General features: G+C 38.5%; 1 protein-coding gene across 1 annotated transcript; it reads left to right on the top strand.

Annotated features, from left to right (window-relative positions):
* The first annotated feature begins 373 nt into the window (after positions 1-373).
* LOC148010601 (putative histone H2A variant 3) lies at positions 374-2,464 on the top strand. Its single transcript, XM_087671759.1, has 2 exons — positions 374-842; positions 1,983-2,464. Exons 1-2 carry the CDS (start codon positions 723-725, stop codon positions 2,277-2,279), a joined length of 417 nt encoding a protein of 138 aa, XP_087527885.1. The 5' UTR covers positions 374-722; the 3' UTR covers positions 2,280-2,464.
* The last annotated feature ends 19,268 nt before the right edge of the window (positions 2,465-21,732 follow it).

Genomic DNA, 21,732 nt, shown 5'->3' with positions numbered 1-21,732 from the left:
CACAATCATGTTTTGAGGCGTAGCGTAGACACAATCATGTTTTGAGACCATATAGTTGATGACCTACAGAAAAAAAAAAAACGACAGAAAGCTTGAAAAAGATGCTCGATATTTGGCATAACAATGAGTCGAACACACAAAGTCTCATGTTATTTTGAATAGTTGTTGATTATTAATTACTAATGAATGCAGAATGACCAAAAGAGGGTTGTCTCAAGGGCGGTGGTGTAAATGGCGACGACGTTCGCGACGGGGACGAGAGGTGCGTGTAAAAGAGACCTAAAAAGCTCCTCCAGTGATTTTTTTTGGGGGTGATTTTTGCTAATTTTAAAACTCTATTAGTTCTGTTCGCTGTCTCTTGGCGCTCCTGCTTTTCCTTTATCGTTACTCGAGGGCTCTTCCTCCACTTTTTTCCTTCTACCCGCTTCGGCACGCCGGTAACAGGCCCTCATAAGACAAACAGACACAGGCAGACAGAGAGAGAGAGAGAGAGAGAGAGAGAGAGAGAGAGAGAGAGCTTTTCTTCCCGCTTCCTCGACCTCCGTCGGCCCACCCTCTCGCTCTCTGCATCCCCTCCGCCTCCCTCTCCCTCTCCCTCTCCCGCCCTCCCGCAGGCCTTCCTCTCAGAAAACCGCCTCCGCCGCGCCGGCCAGCGTCCGCGCCGCACACGACATAGCCCCGCACCAAGAACGTATCTAGCCGAAAAGACGCATCAGGACACCATGGTCATCACCGCCGGTAAAGGTGCCAAGGGCCTCCTCATGGGCAAGAACCCCGCGGGACTCGACAAGTCCGTCGACAAGAAAAAGCCAGTCTCCCGCTCTGCGCGCGCTGGCTTGCAGGTGATGTCTCTCCCTCTCTCTCTCTCTGTCGTTTTCTTTCTTCCAAACACGAGGTCCTGATCTGTTAACGAGAAAGCTTTGGGAAGCCGGTTATGTCTGCCTTTCACATGGGTGTCTATTGCTCTGTGAAATTCGCTTGTTTGTGAAGCATTTTCACTGTCTTGAAGAAGAGGCGTGCGAGAATTGCCTCATATCTGTGTAGGAACACATACCTAACATCTGATGCGTGCGCTTTTGAAGTCTGAAGAGTGTATCTTGGTGTGCTTCTGTGCATATGTGGGAACTTGTGCATGCCAATTTGCCATCTGTCCCGCCATTTGGTATTTTGAATTTAAGGTTATTCTCTTTCGAGTTATCGCTTTTTTCTTCTGAAGTCCCACATCTTGGTCAAGTGCCCATGCGCAAAAATAGCATAACTGTCAGAGTAGAATCTGTCTATGACTCCCTACATTTGCTAGTTGTGTTCCGGGCTGTAGAGCTTTGCACTCTATTAGCAAGCGCAGATGTGGTTGGTCTAGGCCTTCATGTTAGATTTATTGGTACTGAATACATCCTGTGTTCCCCTTACAGAATTCCATATGTCCTGATGTGACTTTCTTGCTAATAGGCTTTCTTTTTCATGGATAACGTCTTGAAGCTGAACGTTCAAGCATTTATCTCCTTTGCATGGGAAACCTTCGTAGAGCAATGATTCATACGTTGAGATTAATTGCAGACTTTCTTTTGCATGTGAGCTGTAGAGCTTTAGAACGTGCTATCTGTGTTGCATTGTTTTGTACCTGCTTTTCTTGGTAGTTTTTCCCAATCCTCTGGGTGTCTGTGACTGTAGGCGGGCCTCTCAAAGTATCAGCATATTGATTAGGGAGCAAACTCGGCTAGTAAAGCATGCTTATTAGTAGTAATTTTTGTTTGAAATATATTCAATGCCTCATCATTATGCATGCGGTATCAATGTTCACTTTTAAACAATTTCATTGGATACTTACCTGCAGAATGTTTCAGCAGAGTTTCAGTTATTTACCCGTTGAATGTTTCAACAGTGAAACATATTTGACATATTTTATGGTTCAAGGGTACTGAGACCTGTTTCAGAGACTTTGTGAAAGCTTATTTCTGATGTTATTCTGTTGAGATTTGCAGTTTCCTGTTGGTCGACTTCACCGGATGCTTAAGTCCCGGGTCCAAGCCAATGGAAGAGTAGGGGCAACTGCAGCCGTTTATACTGCTGCGATGCTGGAGTATTTAACAGCAGAGGTGCTGGAGCTGGCTGGAAATGCAAGCAAGGATTTAAAAGTGAAGCGTATCACACCACGTCACCTTCAGCTTGCAATTAGAGGGGACGAAGAATTGGATACTCTCATCAAAGGTACTATTGCAGGTGGAGGTGTTATACCTCACATACATAAGTCCTTGATCAACAAACAAACAAAGGATTAGAATGTGTTGGAGGAAGTTGCCAGTACTGGCATAACTTTGAATCCACATAGAGGGTGACAGGGCTTAGAGGGAATTAAAGAGCAATGCCAAAATGAATGCTGTGGGCTCTATGTTTGATAGATAGGGTGCTATTGGACCTCAAAAAGACTTGCTTTTTGGAATAAAAAGCTTGTTCATTGTTTTTAGTTATTGTGTTTTGCACATTCAGTGGCTGTATATATTTTGCTTCAATGCTGCTGTACTTGTTATATGACTTTTGTTATACCCTTAAGTAGGACTATTTGAGTAGTGTTACGCTAGAAATGTGCAGATATTAGGTAGGATCAATCTGTAGGTTGTACTGCAAATGCGAAATGGACCCTTGCAATGGTTAGACCATGCTATAAGATAGAAGTGCTTTGTATGTAGATAAGTCATTGGAATTAAGGTCTCAAGTATCATGATCAACATTTTAAGAGTATTGGATTTTGCAAGAAAGGGTTTTGGATTCCAAAGATTGATGGTTGCTGGCAAAATAAAAAATGTCATAAAACGGCAAAACCAAGTTGAATCAAGATGGGGAAGATTTACGGTGACAATCAGTGTTTTATTTCATGCAAAGCTGGTGTGTTGGATTGTATGGGGAGCTTTGTATACTATTCTTTTCAAGGCGGGGCATCTTTAATACATTTGTGTTTTCCACACCCCCTCTGTTGTAATGTGTATGTGTCACATCTGGTCTTGGTCACACATTGTTGGAATTTGACATTGGAAACGTACCTTCACTCTTTCCTGGCTTCTCGCTTAAGTACTTCCTTTAAAAATGTCATTGTTCCTGTTGCTTTCAAATCACAGTTAAGAACCAGGAAGAATTTGTCATTAAAGCCCCAATTTGGCAACTCAATAACTGGATGTAATTGCAACCAATGATCTGGTCTCCATGGTGGAGCTTTTAGATCAGTATCTGTATTGTTGTGTTAGAATGCTGGGCTAAGTTGATGAAAGTGTGTCCTCTAGTTCAGATCGCATTTGGCTTGGTTGCGATATGTAGTTTCACTGTAAGTGGATGAAAGGGTTGCAAGTGGATGGTCTCTGCTGGTCCATATTTTGTATGTTCCTGATAGTGGATGGTTTACTCTCAAGCACTGTGAAGTGAATTGAAAACAAAATCTGATATTCATGGGCAATCCTCAGATAAATTGTCCGGTCAGGTATATATTGTGTTCTAGAACTAATTAGCCTCTCTGTCCATGTCTGCACTTTTGGTTCCAAGCTGCTTGCTTTTCGATTATCCCAATCCTCCACTGGATGTCTAGTGTCATGCCAGAAGCCCCTGGTGTGGTCTGTGTTTGTAATTTGGAGGGATAATCCAATTCGTTGATGATATTGGCCGCGCTATTTCACAAGGCTATTATCAAGTTTGGATACTTCTGCTGTGAGTTCCAATGTGAACTGCTCATTCTGAAGCGTGCTTGTATATAATTGGGAAGGGAAGAATGCTGAATCATTTGGGGAGATCCTCAAGGTATGCCATAGGAGCTCTTGTATTTTAGTTCATTTTCCAAATTCCAGGTATTAGCATTAGTGTGCCATGTAGACAGTGAAGATCAGCAAGAGTTGGCCACAAAAGGTTTGATTTTGACTACTAGAATATGTTGTCTTTTCATTATTCTTTGTTGCCCATGAGGGAATATGCTATTACAACAGTACATTGACATGGTGAATCATCATCAAAGAACTACTTTGTTAGCATATGAGGTTAACTTTTATGAAAGTGGGTTGTCTTATCTTTTTAAAAAAAAATTGTATTTGACTCTAGAGCTTGCTATTTTATAAGATGGGTGTAGAAGTACTGATGTCTTGATATAGCAAAAGTACTTCATCCTTTCATTGAAGAATTCTATAAGATGCATGCTACATAATTACTCCACCCAAAAGGTTTGTCCTTTTTTTTGGTCTCTCTCTCCCCTCTTTTGTCCTTGCCCAAGTGTTTCCCCTACTTGGCTTTGTTCCATATGTTAGTAGAGAGAGTTCTCGAGTCCTTGTACTTGAGAATTGTTGTTTCTCCATAAATTGCATATACTCTTAGATTCTCTCTAGAAGTGATTATGATCTTCTTAGCATTTCTTGGGTTTTATTAGCCTCTATTTCCATTAGCCCATGACATCATCCATGTGATATTCTTTCTTGGACTCGGTAAAATAATTAGGGAGATCATGAGGTTTTAGTTCCTTGGGCAATTTGGAGTGTTTTCCATTCCTTTTATCACCTTGTAGTGCAACTACACTAGCTAGGGGAAAGGTTTAGACTTTGCTCTTGTAATGATAGTAATATGTACCCAAAGTCCTCAATAGTCTTGGAAGCAGCACTTAAGCCAACCAAGAGCCAAGCTAATGGGAGGAATATCTATGTTTGTTAGTTTGCAACTTGAAGTAGACAATGTGGATTTGACAAACTCACTTGCCAAAGTGCTTGTGGAGTTGACTATTAAGCACTTCAACAAAGTGAAGAAGAAAAGAAATCTTCCTTGCGTGGAGCTTGAGTTATATTAGAAAGTGGGATGAAAGAAAAGGAAACCTTTTAAGACTGATATAATAAAAGACATACTAAAACTAATATGTATTTTAAATGAAGATCTTAAAAGACATACCCATAATGAAATAACTAACCTATCAAAGAATAATTGCCTTGTCATGAAGTCTTCTATTTTGACAAAGAAATTAAGGTTAATTTAATACACCACTAGCACCACCTAGATAGGTTTGCTCAAGTGGAGAAGGGAAGAGCACTTGAGTTTAGATCTCCCACACAAGAGGCTATTGGCAATGAAGGGGGACTATGACTAATGGGAATATTGAAGATGAAGTCAAGGAAATGACAATCAAAGTGCAAGAGGATGTGCAAAAATAAATCGAAAGGAGGCAAATAAGCATGGTATGATAAATTCTATCTTAGTGATAGTTAATAAAGCTTTATTCAAAAGGTTGCATTTTATGTGTAGAAGGCCTCTCTAATGGGTAGTTGGATTTAGGGTTGCAAGAATGAGTGCACACAAATTGAGGTCACACAACATAGTAGATTAAGTGGTAATAATAGAGAAAATTTACAAGACTAAGTATGTCGTAAGAGGTGAATGTGCTTATATACTAGCTCGGAGGAAAAAACTTTGAGAGAAGAGGGAAAGAAGTGCTTCGGTGATCTAGAGCGTATTCACATATATCACTATCAAACTATGGAAACAAATCTCCCCTTTGAGTGATGTGGCGAACGAGAGTCGACACTCGTGAACAAGTGTTAACCTTGGTGAAATGTGATCAATCCACGAAGGGGATTAAGCATAAAGTGTTGCAAAAAGTTTTGAACTTCTCATGAGGTAAAGCCTCTGTAAAAAGGTTTGTAAGGCTTTCTTATGTTGGTACATATGCCTAGCTAATCTTTCTACAGAGAGCCTCTTTGTGATGTAATGATAATGTACCTTAATGTGCTTAGTATGAGTTGGGAATACTAAGTTCCATTCAATTGTCAATGTGCTTTGACTCTTAGTGAAGATGATGGTGGTAGATGAATTTGCAACACCCAAATCAGTTAAAAGGCATCTAAGCTGAATACACTAAATGGTAGATGTGAAAGTTGCCATGTACTCAGCTTCACAACTAGAAGCGGTTACAATGGGTTGATTCTTGCTCACCCATGATATGCATGTGTTGTCAAGCATGAAGCAAAAATAACTTGTGGATACACTAGTAGCATAACAATGAACCTAGTTAACATTTGAAAAGCATGTAAATCTAGTGTTAATGATCCAGTCTTGGGATTAAATAGCCCAAGGTATTGAGTACCACTCAAGTTGCGAAAGGTATGCTTCATTGCTTGCTAATGCTTGGTGTTCGAGTTATATACAAATATGCTCATCTATGAGATTATAAATTGAATGTCATATCTTGTAATGTATGCCTAAATCAAGCATACAACAACTTGCTGATAGAGAAAGACATCAATGAGAAGCAATGGTGGAATGCGAGTTAGAAGTTATGGCGTCTAAGAAGGTTGAGAGAGAGAACACAAGAGTTATGTGGTTACAAAATGAATCGCATCTTTCTTCTTTGTTATCTTCATTTATATATGATTGTATAGTGTGTACATATATAAGGGTGTTGGCTTGACTATCGACCATTGGCCTTTATCCCAACAACCTTCCACTTAAAGGTCAATACACCTTTATGGGAGTATAAAAGAAAGTGGAGATACTATCCAATGACCAATAGCATTCTATAGTGTGTAAATTGCTTAGAAGGTAGACTCTTTGGAAAAAGACCTGCATGGTTATCATCCATATGGATCTTCACGAGCTCAATACACTTGTCCTCAAGAATCTCCCTAATGAAGTGATGCTTCACCTCAATGTGCTTTCCCCTTGCATGAAAGACAGAGTTTCGTACCAACTAAATGACACTTTGACTATCACAAATTCAATGTAGGCATCTCTCCTGTGATGTTTAAATTTTCCATTAGATGAGTAAACCATGTAGTCTCCTTGCAAGCCTCTATGGCTGCAATAAATTCTAACTTAGTGGTAGATAAAGCCGTACATGGTGCAATCGAGAGACCCAAAAGACTGCACCACCTATGAAAGTGACGATAAAACAAACCTATAGTAGATTTCCTAGAGTCTACACTGTGTAAAATATCCAAGAATAGACACATCCTTTCTTGCAAATCATTTGCACATAGACCTAGTGCTATTCGAGTATCTTACAATACTCTTTACTACCTTCCAATACTTCTTGCCAAGGTTTGCCGCATACCTACTAACAACTTCCATTACATAGACAATATTTGGACGTGCAACAACCATAGTGTACATCAAGTTGCCAATTGTAGATGCACAAAGAACCTTAGCTATTTCAACCTTCTACTCATCTGACTTGGGGCCGTCCTCTTGGCTAAGTTTCAAATATGGAGGCAATGAAACACTAATAGCGTTCTCCCTCTTTATATTGAAATGCTTCAATACCTTCCCAATGTATTTCTTTTAAGATAAATATAGTATCTTTGTCTCTCAATCTCGCATCATGTGCATACTAAGAATGTGACTAGCATTCCTCAAGTCCTTCATGTCAAAGGTTTCATGCAACCATTTCTTTAAAGCATCCATATCCATGATTGACTTCCCAACAATCAACATGTCATCCACATAAAGAATTAAGATCATAAGGCTACCATCCTTAGTCTTCATTGTGTATAAGTAGTTATCAGTCTCACTCTTAACATACCCCTAAGATTGCATAGAGGCATCAAACTTATGATACGATCTCCCTAGGAGCCTATTTTGAACCATATGAGTTCTTATGTAGCTTACACACCAATTGTTCCTTTCCTTCCATTACAAATCCCTCAGGTTGTTGCATATAAATTTCCTCATGCAAGTCCCCTTGCAAAAGAGCGATCCTTACAACCATCTAAATCAAGTCCATATTCTCTCTAGCAACCAAAGCAAGAACTGTACAAAGGGTGGTCATCTCGACTACTAGTAAAAAGATCTCATCAAAGTCAATCCCCTTCTCCTACTTAAATACTTTGGCTACTAATCTTACCTTGCACTTAGACAATGCATCAGATGGAGATGCCTTCAGCTCTCATAGACCCACTTGCATGGCAATGCATGTTTGCCGTTAGGCAAAGAGGACAACTCCTATGTAGCATTCTTTTCCAAAGAACCCATCTTTGACTACATAGTCCTCTTCCACTTATGATTGTCATCCCTAGTCATAGCTTCTATATATATAATAAGAAGGCTTACCACAATTGGTAATCTATTTGCCAGTCTAAAAACCCTTGTAGACTTGTGTAAAATTGGCTCAACAAAAGCCTCTGGTTGTCTCACTTGTCTATCCTATAAGACATGAGGCTATCCATCATCCCATGGCATTACCACCTCAGTAGGTCGTACAATTTGCTCATGTGTTGGTTGGCCATCCTCTTAAAACACTACTCTATGGATCTCAACCATTTTAATTGGTTGCTTATGCATTTAATCCTCATTAAAGATAACATCATGATTATGTACTCCCTTCTTTGATTCATAATCCCACAATGATTGCCCATTTTACCATATTCTCCATAACCAAGAAAAATGCATTCTTGGACTTAGGATTAAGCTTACTTTGCTTATCCCTAAATACATATAAAAATACATCATAGCCAAAAACACACAAGAGATCATATCTGGGTCTCTTAATGCTAGACCATAACTCTCATATCTTGCCATCTAATGGCTTGCAAGGAGACCTATTGATCAAATGCATTGTTGACTTTACAATCCAAAATCTGGTAGTGAGACTAGTATTAGAGAGCATACTATGAACCCTTTCTCAAATGGTCATGTTCATCTTCTCAGCTACACCATTTGAGGAGGATTCTCAAGAGTTGTCAACTCTCTCTTGATACCATGGCTTGCATCATAAAAGTTCATAAATTACATGTGAGGTGTACTCTCCACCATTATTAGTCCTCAAGTACTTAAACTTCCTGTTTGATTGATTCTCTACAAATGCTCAGAACTTTTAAAATGTACCCAACATATCACTCTTCTTGTGAAGAGGATAAGTGCAAATCTTCCTTGTGGTATCATCTATAAAAGTGACAAAGTACAATGCTTTGCCCAATGAGACCAAATTGATATAAACTAAATCAAGATATTCTAATCTTCTACTCCCATTACCATTGTCGTGCCGCTACGTGCACACCATGTGAAAAGCTCTAAAGTGCGACTTTCTTATTGATCGCGCATACCATGTGAAAAACTCTAAAGTGCGGCTTTTTTATTGATCTAGAGAGCCAATGCCATTTTAGACATTAATGTTAGTATTCATGGTTCAAACATATTAGTTTTTTGGACAAGTATAGCCAATTTATGATATTTTAGATATTATCTCTTGTAAAAATCCAAAAACTGTAAACAACTTCTAGATTGGGATGACATGCAAAAGAAAGCATGTAGCTTTCAACCATATGTGAGGATTCTATGTAAAAAGAGAGATGGATGAAATCGCACGCATCGCGATCACTATTTTCAGGCAGTGAACATCACTCCGAAGTGGAAGATGGAGTGATCTAGCAGAATTCTGGCCAGGTGTGCTGGTATTTTACCTCCCTTTCGGAGCCAATGGAAGCATCAAATAGGCGGTCTGAGCAGCATAGAGGAAGGTATTATTTTGTGTACAAGAGATTTGTCTTCTCATAATGGAGAAATAAACTAATATGCTTCAATTCTATGAGTATTATTCTACGTATTCTATTTCTTTCCGCGAGTATTCTTTCATATCTTCTCTTTCTTTCAACCCCTTCTCTTCCATCTACTCCACTCCTTGAATCTCCCTTCACCCTGCTGTCTCTTACCCCCGCAGTAGACTTTCAACCGCAAACGCTCTGACAGTGGTGAACTCGACGTGAAAGTCGGTAGCAGAGGTGTGTAAAGATGGGAGATTCTACAGCTTCAAGTGGTGGTGATGCTTTACAACAAATGATTGCTTTGTTACAGCAACAACAGCAACAACGGTTGTTGTTACAACAACAGATGCAAACTCGGCAGGAAGCAGAAAGAATTGATTTCTTAACCGTGAATGCATTGCAGGCAGTGGGATAAGAATTGAAGCAGTTTAAAGGTTAAAATGTTTCGACCTTCATCTAGCTGTATAAAGAAAAGATGTTGTTTCATGGGGTACCACAATATGCATGGAGTCGGTATTTCTCCCGTTTGGCCATGCATGCTTTGCATGATCGAATTGATGAGTTACATAGAAGAGATACTGATTGGGTAGCTTTTAAGAAAGCTTTGAGAGAAGAGTTTTTCTTGGAGGATGCAGGATTGGTAACTAAAAATACATTTATAGATTGGATTGAAAAGCCCAATAAAAGGTTGGCTGCTATAGCTTTGCTTCGTGAATTTGAAAGTCGGTATGCGCAATTGGATGCCGATGAGCAGCAATCATTGGAGAGTTAGAAAATTGATTTGTTTCTGAAGGCTGCAGATCCTGTCTTTCAGGAGAAGCTGACTGATTGTTTAGAAGATGCCTCTTTTGAAATAGGGCTGAAATCAGATTGGGCTAATGTAACTGAAGTGGTGCATATGTTGGTAAAGCGAGAGCAGATGAAATTAAGATGGGGTATAGGCACCGCAACTGCTAGTGCTCAGAAGGGGGTTGAAATTGCATCCAAGGTGCTTGTAGCTATGGCGGAACAACCGGCTATACCTGTTAGTCCAGCTCTTAAAGGTGATGCTGTGGATGAATTAATCAAAGGCATGCATGATTTGAGGCTGAATTTAACAGAGATCTATGCAAAGGTCGAAGAGTTGGATGTTAAGGTAGAAGAGAAGGCTCAAACAACAACCCAAAGACCGTACAAAGAAGGATAAAAGAGAAGATGCATTTGGTGTGACAATTTACAACATGAAAAGCGAGATTGTACAGCTTACCGTGAAGCGGAAGCAAAAAGGTTAATCTTTTGGAAAGATGAAAAATTACATGAAACAGAAACTGGACTTCCAATAGAGCCAAATTTTGGAAATGGTGGCATGCAAAAGAAGTTGGAAGATATGGATGCAAGGACAACATTTGCTACCATAGATGCAGCCACATATGGGTTGAGAATTGAAAGGACTGATGAAGCTCATAAAGGAAGCATGACTAAAGCAAAATCTCATGTTTGGATGCAAGCATTAGATTGCATGGAAAAGGGCAAAACAACAAAGTCTGAATTGGGTGATGCAAGTCAGAGTATACGAGGGAGAACATGATGGAGTGCACCAGTGGACTCATTTTCAGCCTATGCTTATTTGGTTGAGGTTCATAATCAAGAAGCTCTTGTGGAAGAAAAGAGAAGAAGAGATGAGGATACTGTTGGTCCTTCCTCTTCAAGCCCATCTAAACGCATAACACAAAGTAAAATGGAGCAAGAAAAAGAGATTGAAAAAGCCATACCTAAGCATGCTATGGATGATGCATCTCAAGAGAAGAAACAAGAAGGGAAGAAAATGGGCAAGCAGCTTGGTTATAGGTTACAATCAGATCTTGAGACTGCCACAAATCTTAAAAAAGTCTTGGAAGATCGCATACTTGGCAGTAGAGTGGAATTCACACTTGGCGAAGTTCTTGGAATCGCAAAGCGTGAATTTCATGATGCAATCATTGATATGCTGAAACGAAAAAGACAGTTTGATGGTGAAGTTTTGCAAGCATTGATGCAGGTTGACAAAGACATAGAGAAACATATTCAGAGGGAATATGATGATATATGTAATGCTATTTTGGAATAGACTGATGCTGAAAATGGGTTAGATGGAAGTATAGACAACAAGCTTTGTGTGGCTGAAAATGGTATTATGGATAGCACTAAGCATAGAGAAAAGGCTACGTATAATAGGGAACGCCATCAACAAGCACATGAAGAAGAAGATGCTCATTTTATTCCAAGCAGTCATTATTCACAAACCCATTGGGCTCGTGCTACAACAGAGACAATTGTTAAAGTGGGAGAAAGAGAGACGCCTTGCATAGCTCTCTTGGAATCAATGTTATGGCACATAGTTTGTATGAGAATGGAGGTTGGCCAATTGATGTAAATCTAGGATGGCACATGCGGGCGGCAAACAATTCATCAGGGGATCTTTATGCAGCTTATCTGAATGTACTCGTGAATATTGGAGATGTTAGGGATGAATATCATTTTTTTGTGCAAGATTCATGTAGTTATCCAGTGATTTTGGGGCAGCCCTATATTTCAGAATCAAGGCTGGAAGCAAAAGCCTTGGATGATGGTTCTTCATATGCTCGGGTTCGGAGTAAAGATAATACAAAGGCAGTACAATTTCTCACTGTTTGTGTGAATCATCCTCGCAATCGCGATGAGCTACAGGATAATCCCATGCCACCTAATGCACGAGAGTTTAAGGATTTTTAGATAGCACTGCTGTAAGGGGAGGCTATGGCAGTGCCTCTAGGAAGATAATTATGCCTCCAAGAAAGGGAAAAACTGTGTTTGTGTGTGGATTGCACGAATGGACATCATGTAGTCTTGGCAATTTTAAGAATGTTTTAGCCATGTGTAGGGCTGAAAAGAAATATGTAGGATGGGCTGAAAAAGAGCTAAAGACATATGGTTTGATGGCTGCAAATGAAGGTATTTTAGGGTTGTTTTCAAGGCTAATTGATGTTGATACAATGGCTGAAATTTCTGCAGCAATTAATGCTGAAAGCATGGCAGAAAAAGAGGTTATTTATGTTGACACTTTAGAAATGTATGAAGTCATTCAAGAGTTTGCTAAGCATGAATGTTATGGGCTGCAAAATAGGGCTGAAGCAAGGGTGGATACAAAGTACAAAACAGTTGCAAAGAAGGTTAAGCCTGTGGCTTTGCCTTTACCACTTGAAAGTGATGGGTTGGCTGAAAAGTGACTCAGCAGCCTAGTTTACGGGATCCACATGGAGTGGGACATAAATTTACAGCTAAAACTTTACAAAAGCTGAAAATTGGTGATACAAGCTTTCTTTTACCTGCAGAAAGAGCTTGTTTCTTGCAGATGTTGGCAAGGCATGGAAAAGCCTTTGCATTTCAGCCAGATGAAATTGGATGTGTTGATCTGACCATTGTTGCATCAATGGTGATCTTTACAGTACCTCATGTGCCATGGAATTTAAAGCCTATTCTAGTACCTCGTGCATATTTGCCTAAGTTGCTGAAGCTTTTGAACAAGAAAATCAGGATGTGGATTTTGGAGCCCTCTTCAGCTCCATATTCGAATCGGTGGTTTCCTGTTCCAAAGAAGAATGGTTCTTTGAGGTTTATACAGGATTTGCAACCAGTTAATAAAGTCACCATGAGGAATGTTGGATCACGCCAGCTAGTGGATAAATTTGCAGAAGCATTTGCAGGCAAGGCAATTTACTCTTTGGGAGATTTATATTCAGGATATGATCAGTTCCCGCTTGCATTAGAAAGCCGGGATATCACTACCATGAAGACACCACTTGGATTTGTTAGGATGTGTACGCTTCCACAGGAGGCAACCAATTCAGTGGCACATATGATGAATGCTATGCATAAAGTTTTGAGGGAGTATATTCCTCAGTTGACCTCACCCTTTCTTGATGATGTGTCGATAAAAGGGTGCGATATCCATGAGAAGAATGAAGAGATGAATGATCAGGGATGTAGAGGATTTGTGGCTGATCATATTGCTGATTATGACAGGATTTTGAACTGTTTTGAAGAAGTGCATTTGACTCTGTCAAGAGAAAAATCAGTTTTTGGAGTAGAGGAAGTATTGGTTGTTGGGCACATGTGTGGACCATATGGAAGAAAGCTCTCACTAGTAAAGATTGGCCATAAACATGATGTGGGAGACATGTTCGAATGTATCCGAGTTAAGAAGATTTTTGGGTGCATGTGTCTTTTACTTGATATGGATTCCACATTTTGCTCATGTTGCTGAAAGTCTATATCAGCTCTTGAGAAAAGGACAAAAGTTTTGGTGGGGAAAACAACATACGAAGGTAGTTCAGAAGTTAAAGAGCTTATTGATTTTAGCCCCAACACTAAAGAGAGAAAATTATGAGAATGGGCAACCTATTATTCTCACTGTGGATACAAGCCCAATTGGCATTGGTTGGGCAGTGGGTCAGGATGATGTTGATGGGAATAGATATGCCATTCGGTTTGGAGCAAAGGTCCTCAATGAACGCCAATGATGGTATTCTCAAGTCAAGAGAGAGCTTTGGGGTGTAGTGACAGCCCTTAAGTGTGATAGGGAGTATTTTATGGGAGCTCATGTAGTGGTAGAGACTGATTGTCTACCTCTATTGGGCATGATAGCAAATTGCTCAACTCCTGATATTGCCATGTTACGATGGATTGCATATATAAAGTCACTTAACCTTGATTTTTAGCATATTGCAGGTAGATGAAACCTCATGGCTGACATGCTTTCACGAGCGAGGTTTGAAGATGAAGAGGAGTTGATGGAAGATGAAGAGGATGATGTGACAGGTGCTGAAAATGACTTTATGACAATAGGGAATGAGTATGCAACTACTATTACTGCAGGTACAACTGTTGTAACAGGGATTTTAGTAGTAAGAAAAGAGCTTACAGCCATGGAGAAGAAATGGGCAGTAGAGAGAAAGCATCATCAGTGTTATGCTTCAGTGAGAATACAATTTTTGGAAGAGTTGTATGAGGATGATTGGCTGAAAATAGGTCAATATCTTAGCCTCATGACAAAGAAGGCTGAATGGTCTGAAGCTGAATTCAAACATATTAAAAGAAAAGCTTATGGGTTTTTCTTAAAAGATGGATGTTTATGAAAGCATGCAAAGAAAAAGAGAGGAGCTCCAGTACGTGTTTTGGGAGATAGGGCTTCTTAACAATAGGTGATGCAGGAGTTTCATGAAAGCTTATGGACTGGACATAGAGGAGTTTGGGGCACATTTGCCAAGATCAAAGAGAAGTATTGGTGGCAAAACATGTATAAAGGTGTGGAACATTTTATGGAATCATGCAATGTCTGTCAGATGTATTCCATGGTAAAGCATAGAGATGGGTTGCAACAGACCTATCCATTGTCTATGCATTACAAATGGGTAGTTGATACAAGTTTATGGAATATGAGATATCTTGTGCTCGCATGAGAAGACTTGACAAATCAAGTGGAAGGTCGAGCTCTTAGTACAAAGACTACTTAAGCAGTTTGCAGGTTCTTATTGGAAGAAGTCTTTTGCAAGTATGGTTGTGTTGGTAAAGTGGTTGCTGATAGAGGAGAATTGTATGTGGATAAGGCTCGTGACTTCTTTTCACCATTGGTATCAAGCTGGATTTAACTTCAGCCTACAATCTTGAAGCAAATGGCCAAAGTGAAAGAGGTCATCAGCCTATCATTAAGGCATTAGCAAAGTCATGCAAGGGCAGGATGAAAGAATGGCCAAGAATGTTACCCTTTGCTTTGTGGGCTGATAGGACCACTCATAGTGCAGTTAAAGGGTATATGCATGCTGAATTAATGTATGGACAACAACCAATCATGCCTATTAAGGAAACTATTGCTACTTGGAGTGTTCTACCATGGGAAGAGGGTTTGAATAGAGAAGAGTTGCTGGTCCTATGCATTAGAAAGTTAGAAAGAAGGCCTGAAGACATTGAGACAGCCATGAAAAAGCTGAAGACTGCAAAGATCAAGAACAAGAAGAGGTTTGACAAGCAACACAGACTTCGAGCATGAGCTATACAAGAAGGAAACTCGGTGCTAGATTATGACACTAGCTTAGAAAATTAGCATAGTGCCAGTCGGAAGATGACAAAGCAGTGGTTGTCCATATGTGGTAAGGTTTGTTTTTGACAATGCTACCTATGCATTAAATGAGATGGATGGGACAACTCTAAGGATTCCAGTGGCTGGAAAAACGTATCAAACTCTTTAAATGTAGGGAGTCTTCGGCATATGAGTTGAAGGAGCTGGATACTCAGCATGAACATGAGAATATGGAAGAAGAAGAGGTAGAAGATGAAGACATTGACATGGCAGAGGATACTTCTTCTGACATTGCGGATCCATAAGACTTTGGCACATGCCAGAGGATGTGCAGGTTAGGAGGGGGTGGATGTCGTGCCGCTACGTGCACACCATGTGAAAAACTCTAAAGTGCGGCTTTCTTATTGATCACGCACACCATGTGAAAAAATCTAAAGCGCGGCTTTCTTATTGATCTAGAGAGCCAATGCCATTTTAGACATTAGTGTTAGTGTTCATGGTTCAAACATATTAGTTTTTTGGACAAGTGTAGCCAATTTATGATATTTTAGATATTATCTCTTGTAAAAATCCAAAAACTGTAGACAACTTCTAGATTAGGATGACATGCAAAAGAAAGCATGTAGCTTTCAGCCATCTATGAGGATTTTATGTAAAAAGAGAGATGGATGAAATTGCATGCATCACGATCGTTATTTTCAAGTAGTGAACATCACTCCAAAGCGGGAGATGAAGGAGTGATTTGGCAGAATTATGGCCAGGTGTGCTGGTATTTTATCCCCCTTTCAGAGCCAATGGAAGTATCAGATTGGTGGTCTGAGTAGCATAAAGGAAGGTATTATTTTGTGTACATTTTTGTGTACAAGAGATTTGTCTTCTCATAATGGAGAAATACATTGACAGGCTTCAATTCTGTGAGTATTATTCTATGTCTTCTATTTCTTTTTGTGAGTATTCTTTCATATCTTCTCTTTCTTTCAACCCCTTCTCTTCCGTCTACTCCACTCCTTGAATCTCCCTTCACCTTGCTGTCTCTTACCCCCGCAGTAGACTTTCGACCGCAAACGCTCCAACATCATTCTTATGCAACATTTTGGTTTGCTTTCCAAAGAGACAATGCTCATAGGAACTGATATCCAAAAAAATTACATGAGGAAAGTTTAAATGACAAAAAGATTTCATTCTAGTTAGATTGACATATGGCCCAAATGATAATGCCATAAAGAAGCATATATTTATTCAGTAACAACTACATAGTTTTTAACACCAAAAACATGCAAAGGTTACAAAGTATCAAATTTTAGTCCTTTGGCTACAACAAGAGATTCCTTGCAAATATTTCACACATGATCACCAAAGATCACTCTATGATGTATCCTCTCTTTCCAATATCATAATTAGAGAACTCCCTATGTAGAATAGCATAAAATAATGCTCCAGAATTCATAAACCAATTTTGAGACATACCATTATCCACGTTAACCAAGAATGTATAATCAAAAGAGGATATAAACAAGATATCACCACCATCATTGCTACATGTATTAATTCGCTTAATCTTCGCCTTGCTTTTCTTTTTGCCATCATCCTCAATTACCTTCTTTCCCATTTGCTTATTCTTCCACTTGTGACAATTTTTTTAATGTGTCCCTTCTTGTTACAAAAGTAGCATTTTGCATCCTTTTTGCTATGTGACTTACTTGATTTACTTTTCTCATGAGATTTCCCTCTAGCATTTGACCTTCCTCTCACCATAAGTACAATGGAACTCTTTGACTCTCCATTTTTTTTTCTATTCACCTCATCTGTGAGCAAGCTACTCTTAGTGTTAGCACTTGTAAGACACTTGTGAGTGTGGAGTTCCTAATGGTAGTCCTAAAAGTATTCCAACTCTTAGGCAAAGACATTCATTGAATCATGAAAGATAATCTTCTGCGATGTCAGTAGACTGAAAATAGTGTTAAACTTGGGTGATTAAACATCAAAGGCCCCTCCTCAATGTGGAGATCAATGAGTTTTTTTAGCCACCAATAAACCTGAGAGGATGCACTTTCTTTTCCATATGGGTTGCCAAGCTTTTTACATACACCATATGTACTTTGCCATGTCTTTTGCATTAAAATGTATGGACTTTGAAAGTGTCAACATAATGGTAGAGTTGGACTTAAATTAGAATACATGGGCTTTGAAAATGTTAAAATAATAATAGAGCATTCTAGCTCATCCATTTCCTCCCATACGTCTGCATCCATGTCCTCAAGCTTAATTCCACTACATTTGATCTACTTCATTTGCTTCTTCTAGACCAACATATAATAAATTTACTCTCTTCAATATGAAAATTTCATGCCATCAAGCTTTTCAATATTGAACAATGTATTCTTTAAGCTTGGTGAAGTAGCCATAATAACACAAGTATGTCTGCACACCAAAAACAAGAAGTTATACTTAATTGCAAGCTCAATATAGACCAACAGACTACAAACAAAGTGCCCCATAAAGGCAAGTAACGGCTATCCAAATATCAAACTAGCATAAATTTGATGTAAAAATGATATATTAGCTTTTCAAAGTCATAGAATTTTCTACAAGTTATCCTAAGTATTCTAACTATTTTTTGAGCATGAAGCAACCAACAAGTACATGCAAACTGCCTCCACAAACCAATTTTAGTCCACATAATCCTGCAAAATGTGTGTAAACTAGCATGAAATAGCCAAGTACATACAAATTTGCCTTCACAAACCAATTTTAGTCCACATAATCTTTGCAAAGTGAGTATAAACCAGCATGGAATATTATCCAAGTTAAAAAATTAATCAAAATCTTTGTGCAATGCAAAGTAGGGAGTAATCCAGAAGCCTCCTAATGCAAACTAGTTTCACTCTACCGACTAATGTTCAAATCTTACATAAAAGTTTCTATAATAAAATGAATGCCTTATAACTTCTAGATAATGAAAAAAAGTGCTAAAGTGGTATGAGAATCCCGATTGATGAGAAGATGCATCAACATAGATCATTTTTAACATAAATAGTCTCTCAATGCATCCTGATCATCAGCACAATCATGGTCTTTGCAAATCATCGTGTGTGTGCGTGCGTGCGTGTGTGTGTGTGTGTGTTTCTCCATTAATATAGACACAAGTAGACCCCCTACCTCGAAACAAGCAAAGGTTGAGCTTAAGAAAGCCCTCTACTAGATCCAAGCATACCACTTGCTTAAAGCAATTACTTAAATTCTATGTTTTCAAAAAGCAAGCTATCCTTGGGCTTAAGTAGCTCCTGTGCTTGTATACTTCAAAACCATGTATCAATATCTCTTCCCAAGCTTCCAAAGCCAAATTGCTTTACTTTAAAGTTAGTCACACATGGCTACCAAATTGCTACATATACAAGGGGTGTCCCCCAACTATAGCTATAGGCCATTAGCTTTTATCCCAACACTCAAAGTAGTCTTTGGCATCATGAAGGCTCAATTTTAAACTCATCTTTGTAGGACTAACAATAGGCTTGCAGCCCTCATTAAGCAAACTTTGGACTCAATTTTGATCATGTCAAGCTCTTTAAAAAAATATTCCATAAGAACAAATAAGGGTGAGGCTATAATTAAACAAATATTTTTACAAAACGCTATGATTTGAGTATATAAATCCCAATTCATTGGAGGTTGTTGTGTTGAAATCCTCTCATCAAGATCTTTATATTGATATGTTAGATGATATAGTTTTGAGGTACAACCGATATAATTATCAGTGGACCATAATTTGAGTATATAAATCCCAAATTTGTTGGGGGTTGGTGCGTTGGAATCCTCTCATCAAGATCTTTACATTGATATATTAGATGATATAGTTTTGAGATACAACAAATATTATTATTAGTGGGCCCTCTTTTAATTTAATAGGACAATGACATAGCAATTCTCAAAAGGCCTAAAAGTGAGTCCAAATTTCTTCTAATGCAAGACCACATCTTTGCAACAATATCTCAATTTATTTTTAATGGCACAAAGTAATACCTCCATCACACTCCTTGAATTTAATGCTTGAATAATGATACAGTAGGCCTAGATCTAATATGTCAAAATTCAAATTCAACTTGGTCCTAAAATTAATAATATGTGTCTCATTAGGAATATTGAGAGCAGCAAGTCATAGACATAAGCCACAATCCTCATATGTAACATACAAGGTTCTTTTAATTGGACTATTTTAAAACCCACATGTAGTCAAGTATGCATATGTCTTCTTATATTGAAGTACTTGCTTTACCCCATGCCTTTTTCAATATGCACAAAATTTTTTTTTGCCCCTTCTAAATAAAACCACAAACATTGAAAAACATATATTTTCTCATGCAAATCACCATTCAAAAATGTCGATATAATGTCAAATTGATGTACATTCCAATTGTTATGAGTTGCTACTAAAGTTGTACAAATATTACAAATTATTGGCATATGAGAATTGGGAGCAAATGTTTTATCCAATTGAATGCAAATATTTGATAAAACATTTGCTCCCAATTCTCATATGACAATAATTGGGAGCAAATGTTTTATCCAATCTCAAAGAGAATTGGGAGCAAATTCTCTTTGAGATTGGGAGCAAATGTTTTATCATATGAGAATTGGGAGCAAATGAGAATTGGATGCATTCAATTTATTGTCGTGCAATAGTTTGCTCCAACCATTTTTGCATAGTCCTTAACATAATCTTTACTCTCTCATCTAGAAGTGCATCATTCATATATGCATTATGAATTAATTGTTGTGTTGGTTCACGAAAACTCTACATAGGTTGAAAAGTTGCCTCATTTGGTACTGCATGTGGTTGCCCATCATTGAAGAGAGGCAACAAATATCACATATATCTTATGAGTAGTGTAAATCTGTCTCTTTGGTATATGAAAGTAAAGGTTGAAAAGAATCTTCCACAAAGAAAACATACCGACTAACCAAAATATGATTAGTTTGTGGATGATATATCTTCCAATATTTGCTTTCAGTATTGTAACAAAAAAGGTGAATTTTATAGCCTCACCATTCACCTTTTTCCATTGTTATAGTTGTACCAAAGCATGAGTTAGGCAACTAAAAATGCACAAGCAAGCAATGGATGGCTCCATATCATCAGGCCTCATACAGAGCGATATATTTGCAATGCTTGGTGGCACACTTGTTAAGTATATAAACTACACACAAAACATGCTCAAGCTATGAGAGATTGGTCCTTTTCTCTAAGCTAAATCATTTTGTTATGGTGTATATGGCACTCTACATTGGTGTTTTATCCCACATTAAGCCACAAATGCATATAATCCTTTGGATATATACTTCTCTCCTCAATCAAAATAGAGGATGCCCACTTTATATCTTGATAAAATTTCAGCCATGCTAACAAACTATTTGAAGGAAAAAACCACTTTGAACTTAGCTTTCAATGCATAACCCCATGCATGCATGTATGAATCATCAATGAAATTCATGAAGTGTGGGTAGTTTCCAAAAGATGGTGTTTGCATTGGACCACAAACATCATTATGTACAAGCTGTAATTTGCAAACAGCTCTAATTAAACCATCTTTTGAAAATAAAGTATGTTGCATTTTACCCATATACACCTTTACAAATGTGTTTTACATGTGCCTCAAGAGTAGGCAATGAAGATACCCTATCACATTTTTATAAGCATAACAAACTATCAAATCAGATGACCAAACGTGCATTTGAAACAACCTACAAATATGCAACTACATATATGATGCCCTTCACACATTTACTATAGTTATTGAGCATGTACAACCTACAACATAATGAACCAAATACCATAATTGTGTCATCAGATTAAGGAAGTGTGAAGCTTTCTAGGCTAAAGGGTTGGTATAGAGTCTTCATTAATAAAGACTATCCCTCAACCGCTGCACCTCTCACAGACCTTCTCAAAAAGCAGGTCTCCATTATATGGATGTCCACCAAACAATCTAGCTTTGAGAAGCTTAAACATAGTTTGGTAATTTCCCCTATCTTAAGGATACCTAGCCCAAGCAAAGAATTTGAAGTCCTAACTGATGCAAGCTCTCTTGCTTTGGGTTGTGCAAGGACATCTAGTAGCCTATGCTTCAAGAAAATTAAAGATCCATGAAAAAAACTATGCCACACATGATCTAG

This window comes from Lygodium microphyllum, chromosome 29 (genome assembly GCF_053477565.2).
Source record: "Lygodium microphyllum isolate KBCC chromosome 29, Lygodium_microphyllum_v1.1.10, whole genome shotgun sequence".
NCBI lineage: Eukaryota > Viridiplantae > Streptophyta > Polypodiopsida > Schizaeales > Lygodiaceae > Lygodium > Lygodium microphyllum.
This window is presented reverse-complemented; position numbering and strand designations above follow the sequence as displayed.

Coding starts and splice junctions, on each gene's coding strand:
- LOC148010601 (XM_087671759.1), top strand. CDS start 723: ATGGTCATCACCGCCGGTAAAGGTGCCAAGGGCCTCCTCATGGGCAAG. Junction 843..1,982: donor CTGCGCGCGCTGGCTTGCAG/GTGATGTCTCTC, acceptor TGAGATTTGCAG/TTTCCTGTTGGTCGACTTCA.